The 12,618-nt window shown below is 42.5% G+C and overlaps 1 protein-coding gene across 18 annotated transcripts in view; it reads left to right on the top strand.

Moving 5' to 3' along the window:
- LOC147027002 (sorbin and SH3 domain-containing protein 1-like) overlaps positions 1-12,618 on the top strand; it is a 419,639-nt gene that overhangs the window by 183,392 nt on the left and 223,629 nt on the right. For 15 of the 18 annotated variants that reach the window (XM_085882987.1, XM_085882986.1, XM_085883002.1 and 12 more), the window contains 2 exons: positions 4,486-4,545; positions 10,430-10,541. In XM_085882987.1, the coding sequence (XP_085739113.1) occupies positions 4,486-4,545; positions 10,430-10,541 (172 nt within the window). The remainder of the gene's footprint in view (positions 1-4,485; positions 4,546-10,429; positions 10,542-12,618) is intronic. The other 3 variants (XM_085882998.1, XM_085882994.1, XM_085882999.1) reach the window with 2 other exon arrangements.

Raw genomic sequence — 12,618 nt, 5'->3', positions numbered from 1 at the left:
TCCTCCTTATTCTTCTTAGTCTTATTCTCCTTATTCTTCTTCGTCTTATTTTCCTCCTTATTTTTCTTAGTCTTATTCTCCTCTTTATTCTTTTTAGTCTTATTCTCCTTATTTTTCTTATTCTTCTTAGTCTTATTTTCCTCCTTATTCTTCTTCGCCTTATTTTCCTCCTTATTATTCGTCTTATTTTCCTCCTTATTTTTCTTATTCTTATTCTCCTTATTCTTCTTAGTCTTATTCTCCTCCTTACTCTTCTTCTTATTCTTATTCTCCTTCCACAACTGCCACTACTACTATTTTAACGCCCCAATTAATCTCACCTTCCTGAGGGATGAGCCAAGAGGGATGTTTTGGCCAAATCTTTCATGAACTGTCTGGCCAGGCTTAAAATTCTAATTTCATAAACCAGCTTGCCAGTCTTAGGTAGGAATTTGTAATTGGTTTAGGGTGCCAGAGATAGAGACCAGGAGACCGTGGGATTTTTCACATCTTCCGACGAATGTTTGCAGACTGAACACCCAGCTTAACATCCATTGGAGGGATGGTGCACTTTGTGATGTAACATCCTGCCTGTGGATCGCCAATCCTACAGTTTGTCGTGTTGGGAATCAAATCCAGACGAGAGAACTCGTTATGTAATACCTTTGCGCAATCTGGTTGGGATCGCTTGAATAATACAGCTCTTAACAAATACGGCTGCCATTTTCTGCCTCGACATGGAGTGTGAGAAGCGTTTCCAGGCTTGTTAGTGGGAGTAACAGGCGAATTTATCAGATAAAATGGTTACAAATAGCTTTCCTGTTTGCGGAAAAGCAATGTACCGTCGTGCATCACATAATATCATTTTTTGCAATTGCAGAGCATGCTCATTGGTACTCTCCAATCCCAGCTGCTCTTGTTGACATCGTTGGGTAATTTTTGATTAACCATGATAGCAGAACTTTGCTACTGCCAGAAATAGCACACCGATAGCTAATTCACATGGCGAGGGTGCAGTGGTAAAAAAAAAAATTTCTGATAAAACCTGTATCCTTGGAACTTCCTTTTTTACTCTGTAAATGGTTTAAGGCTCGTGGAGGATCTGAAACACAAATCGTGCACACACATGAGACAGTACTGGATGTGACTTCAAAGAAACACAGACACTGGGCTTGGGCAAGCGACGTCACTTCGAAGAGCACTCTGGGTACTGTTGATGCCACTTTTATGACGTCTCTTTGCTCTTAACATTCACTGGGGCAATTAAGGAGGAATTTCCTCCATCCCCATGGATGCCAAAGCTTGTGGTTTATCCATGCTTTATCCTTTAAGGCTGAGCCTCAACCAAGGAAGCACCTTGTAACATTTTAAAAGTCTTGGATTCAAACCGCTGCCCCCTCCGCCCCCCCCCCCCAGACTCACTGCCGACGCTCTAACCATGATGCTCACGTTATGGTTAAAATAATAACTCATGTTGTTGCTTTCTCGGTTCTTCACCATATTAGTATCGCCTCATGACCAGCTGCCATACGAGTCTGGTGTTTGATTGTAAAATTGATTACTTTTTACAGTGATCTGTTTTAGTACAAAATATTTATATTCAATGGGAAACAGTTTCTGTCATCTAATAGAGGGTGGTGCAGAGCCGACTGACACATTTGGATACTCGACAATTGAAACTCACAAGGTTTATGTTCAAAGCTTGAAATTTTATTATTCATGATAGATAAAATCATGAAGGTGGCCTTCCACCAGTTGCAGTGCATTGTCTTCGAAAAACGGTCCTACGACCCCAAAATTTCCACCCCACCCCCCGGACAGGAGAGTGGTCTGCAATGTGTCAGTCGGCTCTGCACCACCCTGTATATAAAGCTCATTCCAATCACTGATTCACCGACTCAGACTCACTCACTGACTGACTATTGAAGATCGGCACCTTCCGGGTGATGCAGAAAACTGAAATTTTGTATGCCGATGGACATTGAAGCTGATACTTCGGAAAAAAATCACAGAATTGTCGGAAAGCATCCGTAAATGAAAAGATAAATAAATGAAAATAAGATGAAAAAAATTTGAAAAAATTGCAGTTGAGTGACCTGAGACAATGGGGAAGCAAGGGAATTTTGGGTGTAGATGGACATCGAAGCCGACACACCAGGAAAAATCACAGAACCATCGGAAAGCATCCGCAAATTAAAATATAAATGAATGAAAAAAAATGAAAATAAATAAATTTAAAATCAAATGCAGGTGAGCGACCTGAGACAATGGGGAAGCACGGTTCGTTATTGCTTACAATGTGTCAGCATACCCCGCTAGTACAGATATAAATATATTAAAATGTGTTGTTTTGCTTACCTTTCTTTCGTGTTTGTTAAAATGTCTGATTTGTTAAAAACAAACCGATTGCTGTTTCAAGACAGAAAACCCAATTAAGTGACTCCCTTGATTCTTCCATTCTTTGCTTATATATTTCTCTCAAATGGTGTATTTTTATCCAAAAATCACAGGCACAGTAAGAGTCTGTTTGGTCTCTCATGCGTATGTCATATTGTTTTAATTTTATTATCTCACCTTGTAATACCGCAATGCAATTGGTTTCTTCAAATGGCAAAATATTTTGGTTGTGGGTCTGGTTAAAGGATCAATATCATGAAAGTTACTATAAGTTAATTTAGGCATAATGGAGTGCAGATAGAACAACCGGCTTAATTAATACCTTAACGTCAGTATTGAAAAATGTTGAGAGTGAACACACGAGAATGTGTTCTCTCAAGTGCAGCATCTCCTATTGGCACAGTATCTTTCGAGGATCAGAGAACTCTCCAGAATCCTCATTATGAAGCACATTACTAATCGGGTATCCAAACATACTTGAACATCAGTTGTTGTTTCGTATGCAGCCTATGGCTGCTGGTTGCATCACTTTCTGGAATTGCGACTGTGCCTGTTACCAGTAAGCTGGTATTCACTTTGCTAACCTTAGAAGGATGACAGGCTGAGTCAACCCACCTGGTGTTATTGCAACGGTGGGACAGGGGCTCAAACTCAAGACCCTAAGATCTTAAGTCAGCCATCTTAACCATTAAACCAACACCAGGCTTGTGGACATCAGTGTAGTTGTATTACACACAAGGTATATGTGAACCAGGTGACAATTTGCCAAATTTCCCCAAGTACTTTGAGAAGAGCAGAGGAAAATATCGTTTGATATGATTCATCTGGCACAGCTGGAACAGTGTTGGCGCTAAATGTGCGAGTGGGAAGCTTCAGTTTGATTCCTGGTGTCAATCAGTCATGGCTGGCCTCCTGCTGGATGCTAGCAGCTTGCCTATTGCTTTCAGAGCAGAACCTGAGCGGGTCTAACATGCCCCATCTGTACTAAATTATGCTCCTGGCCAGAAGAGAATGCTGCATGCCATGAGTTAAAATACCTTCGCCGCATAGGACTGGAGGGACACCGCAAAATATGGCTTCAACATTTTTCATTCTCCCATACTCCACAACCGTCAAACACAACTTTGGTTTTCATTGTGGTCACTGCTGCTTGTCTGGTCAGTGTAATTCACACCAACAATAGCGCAATAGGTGCAAAGAGAAAAAGCTGCCTTGTTTATTATCACGAGATTATTGTATGTTTTATAAAAGCCTTTGTTTAATATGTCGGTCATTCTTAATTGCCTAAACTCTGGAGCTCACAGAAGAGTTGGAACACATGTATATCACATACACGACACGGATATATGGAACCTTCAATGTACTTTTTTCCAATGAATTGCAAGTACAATAGGATATGACAGAAGAATCAACATATTAGAGTAGAATCATATTGGAATAAACACTAGCTGACGATGAAATGCACTTTTGGTGGACAATTTTGTTTTAACCAACAAATTTCAACTCCATACAACGTGGACGAAAATGGATTAAAAAAAAAATATATTAATGCATTCAGCCATTTTCAGCAAAAGTAAGGAAGATTTTATTATGGTTAGTTTGAGAAGCATGAATGTGGCTCAACACGAAGTGCAAGACAAGCTGTGTGCAGTGAAAGACTATTTTGACTGTGTGTAGACTATCTTGTAGTTTTATTTGGCCAATGTCAGAGTGGAATGTTGTACACACACACACACACCCTGAACACTATGGGGTCCCGCTTGTTTTTGGGAGTTGCGGTATGGTGGGGGTGTGGAGTCAGTGGATTCTCAGTATATTAAATTATATATTTAATGAGTAGTCCATTAAAAACATATGCTGGTTATAATGAGACTACCGTACATACAGGATTTTAACGTGGGATCCCAGCATCGTGAGCTAGGTACTCAGATGGGAACAGCAAACAGGCCGACTGAAATTAATTTAAGAATTATAAAACAGTAAGTATGAGTTTCTTGCTTTTTCATTTACAATTGCTGAATAATACTAACTCAACCGTTGTACATTTGTTTGAGGGATAGTCATGTTGTTTAAGTTGTGTAAAAACTTCCTGTTTTTTTGTTTCTTCAGCAGATGATGATGATGATGATGATGCTGAGGATGGTTCGAAACGTTGCACTCAGAGTACAAGTAAGATGGATTATCATCAACCTTTTTTTCGAGGAAGTAAAAAGGAATGCACTTTATGGTGATCATACATAAACATGAGTGTTTAACCTCACGCAATGTAATTGGTTTGTGGATATGTGCAGATCTGTTTTCATATAAAGTTTGTTCTGAAATATCACACAATATACAAGCCCTAGTGAGGCTCCAGCTTTTAAAATGTTCTCGTCTTGCTATGAATTTTGTTTGCATTATTATCAGCAGATGGATTTCTTGTTTGTTTTTGCAAAACGCCAGGCATGTTTTCACATTGTTTGCATTTGACGGGCACACTCGATTCTTACATTAGTACACCCAAGTCACAAGGCTAATGTGTGAGCGCATAAGCCAAATGTGAAATCACCTTCCAGAATAAGTAGCAATGGCTGAAATTTTGGTATTGTCTCATGAAAAATAATAAGACTGCATGTCCTGAAGCTCACCTGGATCAGGAGCAACAGTCACTCAAACCCCCCCCCCCCCCACAAACCCCATTAGACCCTGTTGTTGTTGTTGTTGTTGTTGTTTAAATGCCGTGAACAAACTTTTGTATATCACGGGTGATGAAGGTTGTGGTCAAGTTTTATTGAAATCGTGTTTGTGGTATTAGAGAAGAGAACAAATACCTATTTTGGGGGCACAAAACCCCACCTCTCCATAGACCCTTTCAATGAGCACTGATTTTGATGCGGTTGATACATTTTGGTACATCATGGGTGACAAACGTTGTGGCCAAGTTTCATCAAAATCATGTGTTTGGTTCAAGCGATAATGACTGAAGTGTTTACGGACTGACTGACTGACTCACTGATCTGGAGCCACTGCTCGATCACATAACCTCACTGGACTAAAGTCCAGGTGAGCTAAAAGGCCAGGTCAGGTCAGGTATGGAAGTATGCGCCAGACCAGCGCGTCACTGCGACCACTTTCCGCCGGGACTCCAGGGGCCTCCGTCTGGCCATCCCCCAGGCAGATTCCTGGCCCATCCCCATCTCCTTGAGATGCAGATCAACCTGCTGCAAACACGAGGCACGTGGTTAGCCCATTGGCCTCCTCCACTCATGAGGCTCCCTCGCTCAGAGAATCTAGTGAGCAGGATCAGTATCAGGAAAATGAGTGACATGTCCATCCAGCCGTAGCTCACACTCACGGACTATGCAGGCAACAAATCTTTGAAACTCTCTCGGAAACCACTCGGTAGACCCAAAGTCCAACGAGCGATATCCAAGGATTCTCCGAAGAGATCTGGTCCCAAAATAATTAATTCTCTGTCTCAGATCCCTGGTCAGAGTCCAAGTCTCACATCCATAGAGCAAGACTGGAAGCAACAAGGACCCGAAGACTCGGACTTTCATCCTCCTGCACAGGTACCAGCAGTGCCATGACTCCCCAGGCCCGACCTAGACGTCTTTTGACCTCTGTCTCACAGCCAGCAGAGATATGAATATCACTGCCAAGGTAAGTGAATCTCTCCGTGACCTCAACATCCTCAACATCCTCACCACAAACAGGTACAGACAAGATAGCAGCATCCAATATGTCATTGAAATCCTGGATCTTAGTTTTGACCCAGGAAACCCATAATCCCAGCAGATCTGACTCCTCATTCAGCATTGTGAGGGACCCCAAAATGATATCCAGAGTCTCCGCAACGATGACTGAATCATCTACGAAATCAAGGTCAGAGATCTTGACATTCCCAATTGATGCACCGCAGCTTGGTCTCTCCAACATCCTCCCCAGAATCCAGTCCACACAAGCACTGAAAAATGTGGGGGCCAGTATACACCCCTGATGAACTTCAGTAACAACTGGAAATAAGTCGGACATGTTATCACCACATCTCACAGCGCTCTCAGTGCCAGAGTATAGTTCAGTCATCAGATTTAACAGTTTTTGTGGCACCTCACGAAGACCAAGAATCCTCCAGAAGACATGCATATTCACTGAATCAAAGGCTTTGCAGAGATCAACATAGGCTGCAAGCAGCCCCTGCCAAAACTCTCATCTGCATTCAGTGAGGACCTGAAGAGCAAGGATACGATCAATCATTGACCTCGTTGGTGTAAAGCCTGACTGCTCTGGACGCTGGTGCTCAAGCAGATGGTGGCGAACCCTATCAAGAATTATCTGAGCAAAGACCTTGCCCGGCACTGAGAGCAACGTCACCCCTCGGAAGTTGTTGGATTCGTGGTGATCACCTTCCTCTTTCCAGAGAGGGACAACAAGGCTCCTCTCCTAGTCAGTTGGGATGATGCCTGTGTTCCAGGCAGAGCACAGAATTGCATGCAATGACATGAGTGCAGCATTTCCACCAGCCTTGAGAAATTTAGCATGGATGCCACAGATCCCTGGAGCTTTACCCCCATTTCAACTGGTTCACACAGCCTGTGCTTCCGCAAATGAAGGTGGATCATAGGTGATTGCAGGGTCAGCAATCGGGATAATAACACCACTAACATCCAACTTGACAGCTGGTGGATCAGCCTGTTGCAGCTGCTCAAAGTAACTGGCCCAGTGGGCCTTCACTTTAGACTCCTCTGTCAAGAGCCTACCACTCTCTGCTCTAACTGCAGTACACCGAGGGATGAGCTTGGAGGAACACAATGCATGAATTCCCCTGTAAGTAGGACGAGAATCACTTGACTCCAGGTGATGCTCTACCCCCTCACAGATTCCTCACACATAGGCCTCCTTGTCCACCCTTGGTGCACGTACAGTTTTACACCTCAGCTTCCTGAACAGCTCAGCTCTGCCATTAAGCCTGGCCCTGTGACTCTTGTCAATGGTACCTAGTGTTCCTTGAGAGACAAAATTTGTCTTCGTCCTTTGGTGAGTTCCAAGACATCCACCGGCAACATCAAGTGTGGTGGTCTTGAAGGCGCTCCACAACTCTTCAGGATTCTCCAAAGCACCCAGACCCCCCAAAACTCCACTCAGCCTGTTCACAATCTCCTCAGTTACCCTCTCAGCCTTGAGCTTGCGAACATCTAGCCTAAGCTGGTAAGGTACCATTCTCCTGGATTTATGCTGCAACTTTAGAGTTGCTACAACAACCATGTGGTCGGTATTGAGGAACTGAGCACTCTGGCGGACACTGCAGTTCTGGATCATCCTCCAACGACCATCAATGAGCACCTGATCAATCTCCTTTGCCACTCCACCAGCGTTGGAATACCAAGTCCAGCGATGAACCTGTGGGTGCTGAAACCATGAACCAGCCACCTGAAATCCATGACTTATTGCAAAGTCAAGGAACTTAGTGCAATTCAGGTTCACAGTTCCAGACCCATGGGGACCAACACACACCTCATAACCATCCCTGTCAGTTCCAATCGATGCATTGAAATCCCCCAAGACTAGAAGAGTATCTCGTCTGGGGCACTGATCAACCACAGGGCTACATGTGAGCTAAAAATGAGTTGGTTACTTGTTTAAATTCTGAGAGCTTCCATTCAAATGATATTCGGTCTGCTCGTGTAACTCGGGTGATCTTAATTGTTTGATTGAATCACCTTTTCTGCTTACATGGAGATGTTTTTAATACTTTACTTTCTATTCCAGGTAGTAGGCCGTTGTGCACCGTTGCAGTCAATAAATTTCGAGCTTTTAATTCACATTGAGTGTGCTGACAATCATCGATACAGATCGCTTGACATCGAGCAATTTTTGATCCAACTTCCCGAATGGATTACACGTTGTAGTGTAGAGAAAACGCTGATCGGTGGATGTCTCAAAGTGTTTTTTTCAGCTAAAACTTTTATCTCAATTCAATGTTCTCTATACATGCTAAAGTAGATCATGAGGATTTCCTTGGGATAAATTTGGATGTTTTAAATGTCCTTTTGAATAGGAATTGGAGAAATAATCACCTTCAATCATAATTGTAAACTTAATGGTGGAAGAATGTGCAGAACATGCTGAACATTTTAAAATCTTTCCAAATAAGCCTAATGGAATCCATGTGGCTCATAATGAGCTTTCTGAGCACAAACCTTCAAGTACTTCATTGAATTGCCTTCAAGAGTATAACTCGTTTATAATCTCTCGCTCATGCTATTCCTAAAAGCTTCTCTCTCTTTCTAATACATTGGTATTTTATTCAATTATCATCATCATCATCATCATCTACAAGATTATCACAGCACAACAACATTGTACAGCAATTCGAGCTATTGCAATGCGCTCAATCTGATTCGGTAAATCGATGCCAAACAGACAGTTTTCTCTGCACGTTTTTGAGTAAGTTCAAAAGTCATCTCAAAAATACTATTTGCCAACTGGTAGATTTCAAATATCACATCAGTTATTTAAAAGTGTCAGTCATAGAAATTATAGCAATGCAGTGCAATGCTGACATTTGTAATCTTGCTCGCAACACACATTCTGGGCCCAGTACATCACAAAATCATTCCAGAATTTTATATTAAGCTTCAACACGCTTCACACGATGGAGCTTGTTGCCTGGGAATGCACTCTGATTGAGATCGATAAATGGTTCCATGATATAGGTATTTTTTGATTGCCCTAATAATGGCCTCCTCCTCTATCAAAGCTCCTTGGAGGGTAACTAATATTATTACTTGGCGAAAAAAATATTTCGCCAAGTATGTTGTTCTGTGGCATTTGTCTGTCTGTCTGTCTGTCTCAAAACACGATTTTTGGCCACAGTTTTTATTGCAACATATATCTGGTGTTGGCTTAATGGTTTGGGTGCTGGGCTTTGGATACTAAGGTCTTGAGTTCAAATCCCGCTCAGCTTTTGAATTAATACCAGGTGGGGTTAACTCGGCCTGTCATCCTTCCGAAGTCGGCAAAATGAGTGCCAGCATGCTGGTACACTGTGTCGGAGTGGCGACCCGTCCAGGATTGTGCCCAATAGCCAAGGAGACTGCTGAAGCAGCATCAACGCTCTGCATAGAGTATGGTCCCAATCTCCTCCTTAATGGTTATGGTGGTTGGTTTGGGATCTGAGGATCTTGAGTTCAAATCCCACTTGGCTGTTGAATTAATACCAGGTGGGGTTTTTACTCTGCTTGTTGTCCTTCCAAGGTTGGCAAAATGAGTGCCAGCTTGCTGGAATACTGTGTCGGAGTGGTGACCCGTACAGGATTGTGCCTAATAGCCAAGGAGACTGCTCAGGCAGCACCAATGCTCTGCACAGAGTATGGTCCCAATGGATGGATGGATGGATTTTCATTACAATCATTCTGAAATTTTGTGTGTCGGTGAGCGGCCAAGGACAGCAACGCTTAATTTTGGGAAGATCCAGATCTGGATCTGAGAATGTTTTAAAGTGATTCTTCACCATTGAGAGATTGGGCCAAAAAATATGTATGGCATGATATCTTTAAAAGTTGTGGATGACTTGTGAGAAAACGAGGTGGATGAGTGGGTTAGCTATCAAGAACAAGCCAATTTGAATTTGCTTCAGGTCTGTATTCAGATCCAGCCTATCAGTGGGATACAAAATGTTAACTATTCGGCCTGGCGGAGGAATGTGCTCTACCGAGTGCCGTTCCATTTTGCCAAGTGTCGCTCTATGATTGAATTTTCATTATTATTATTAACGTCCACCAACAACCAGATTCTCCAGCTCACCATCTTTCAGATGGCTGGCACACACATTGGTGCCTCACCCTGCATGCGAAACATGAGGGTGATAGTTAAATTCTGGGCCAGGATTCAAACCCAGATGAGACAGCTTGAAGGTGTTGCACAAACCTCAAAGCTCTGACTGTTTAAGTGTTCTATGTTGGAGGGCCCAAAGTGTGTGTTGAGCATGCAATCTCCCTTAAGGAATTCTTCATTGCATTTTGATTTACGTTTTTCGATTATCTCTAAGAACTTGTGTTGTTTTGACCTGTAGGTTCTGCCACATTCCTCTCCAACGCACTTGGTTCTACAGCACCACCCGAGGCAACAAGTGGACGCTCTTCCACTCTGCCTGCTCGCATCTCCATCCGCACAGCTTCACAGAGGTTTGTAGTCATAGCAATGGTACTTGCGCATACCACCAGGACATTTTACCAAAGCAAATGCAAAGTTGAGCATTTACATGACATTGTGTCATTCACAAGGATATCCGTGTGGTTAATCGAGGTCGCACGATGGTTCATTAGATGTTTGCCACTGAAATGGTCTACACCCCGAGCTTTGATTCTTTGTAAAGTTTGATAGAATTCGATGGAACCATAAACTGCCATTAGTGTGAGCTATCCCATCTGAGCTTTGGTTGAGAACTACAAACGATCATAGAACATCTGTCAAACACATTTAGACCTTTGGATGTTTACTCTGACCTAATCCTCCTCAATTATTGTGTATCGTAATTATTGTGTATCTTCCCCCCTCACATAACATGTAAATGTGTATCGAGTAAATTTATTTCAGAATAGAGTGTGCATCGTGTAAAGCAGAGTAAAATTCATTGATGCAAGTTTGTGGTTTGGGGTTTTCTTTTTCATGGGTTGGTCGAATCTGCTTCTGCGCTTCCACCTCATTGAAGCTAAAGGCCCGGTCACACCTTGACGTTTTAGCCAACGTATGCCGATTTTTGAATTTTTTTTCTAAAACGCTGGCAAACGTTGAATACGTTATGGGTAAGTTTTGATAACATTGAGAGCACGCTGAAAAACACTGCCATACGTCGTTGTACGCTGGCTTTAAACGTTGTACTTTTTGGTTGTTCTCAAATTTTTTCATGCTTGAAATTTCACGACGTATGCCGGCGTATGACTCACACGTTCCGCTACGCTGGCCACAAGTTGTATGCACGGTCTGCGATCGTTGACAGACGTCAACACATGCTACTTGTAAGTTAATCATAAGTTGAGACACGCCGAGGTAATGTTTAGCGTACCCGAAACTTATTTCTAACCTATGATTAACGTGTTGTTGGCACGTTACGCGATCGTTGCCACACGTCGACAGACGTTACTTTTAAGTTACTCATAGGCTGAAAGACGTCGGTATAATGGGGATCGTCCTTGCGTCAGCGTCCACGGCCACGGCCAGGACACTTATTTGCAGCATTCTTCAAACTTTTCTTCGGCATGACGAGGATGTTCACACTTCGATGTCTAGCTTGGCTATGATTCCAATTGTCCATCGGCAGCGTCTATTTAAAATAGTCGAGTTTGAGCATTTTAACACGTTCAGAAGAAACGCTTCAAATTTCCAAACCCCAGCGTCAAAAAACAAAGGCGAGTGACAGCAATTTAAATCGTTCATTGTAAACAATGAAAATAGCTGAGTGGTACCGTTTAAAAGTCGTTGAGTGGAAAAAAAAATTCAATTGTTGAGCGCAAGCGTCTACTTTCAATAGTGGGGATGCAGCCATTAAAATCGTTGAGTGGCAGCCTATGAACCTACCCGTGGACACGCGGACGCAAGGAGGATCCATCATAACCCACACCCTCCCCCTCACACCCACCTACTACTGCCAACATGAACAAACTACTACTAATACTAATACTAATACTAATACTAATACTAATACTAATACTGATACTGATACTGTTACTGCTGACATGGACATCGACTCAAAAAGGACTCGAAAACACTGTTGGGTTCCCCTTTTATGAGCAGCATTTTTATATACCAATTCCCAAAACCGCTGGGAACACGTCTTTATATGGCAGTTGTAACCTAGAAACACGTTAATTTTTTTTTTTTGTCGACCGGAAGACGTCATTGGAATACGTCTACATACATCGATGTGTGTTGGGACTACGTCAAGAATTGGTTCAAAGCACGTCAAACATAAGTTAGAAATAAGTTTCGCATAAAAAAGACATTACCGCGACGTGTTTCGACTTATGAGTAGCTTATAAGTAGCCTTTGTGGACGTGTGTAAGCGTCCACATATCGTGTGTAAAACTTATCCCCATCGCATGCGGAACGTGTGTCATACGCAGAGTACGTCGTAAAATTTTGAACATGTTTAAAATTTCTTGACGTACTCTACTTACTACGACGTATGATAGCGTACTTTAGCGTTGTACTCACGTATACCAAACTTACTCATACCGTATTTGACGTGCCCCAACGTTTTAG

The sequence above is a fragment of the Eptatretus burgeri genome, chromosome 5 (assembly GCF_056783735.1).
Source record: "Eptatretus burgeri isolate ZD-2024b chromosome 5, Ebu_testis_v1, whole genome shotgun sequence".
NCBI lineage: Eukaryota > Metazoa > Chordata > Myxini > Myxiniformes > Myxinidae > Eptatretus > Eptatretus burgeri.
The sequence above is the reverse complement of the archived record's forward strand: the minus strand, read 5'-3'. Positions and strand labels throughout refer to the sequence as shown.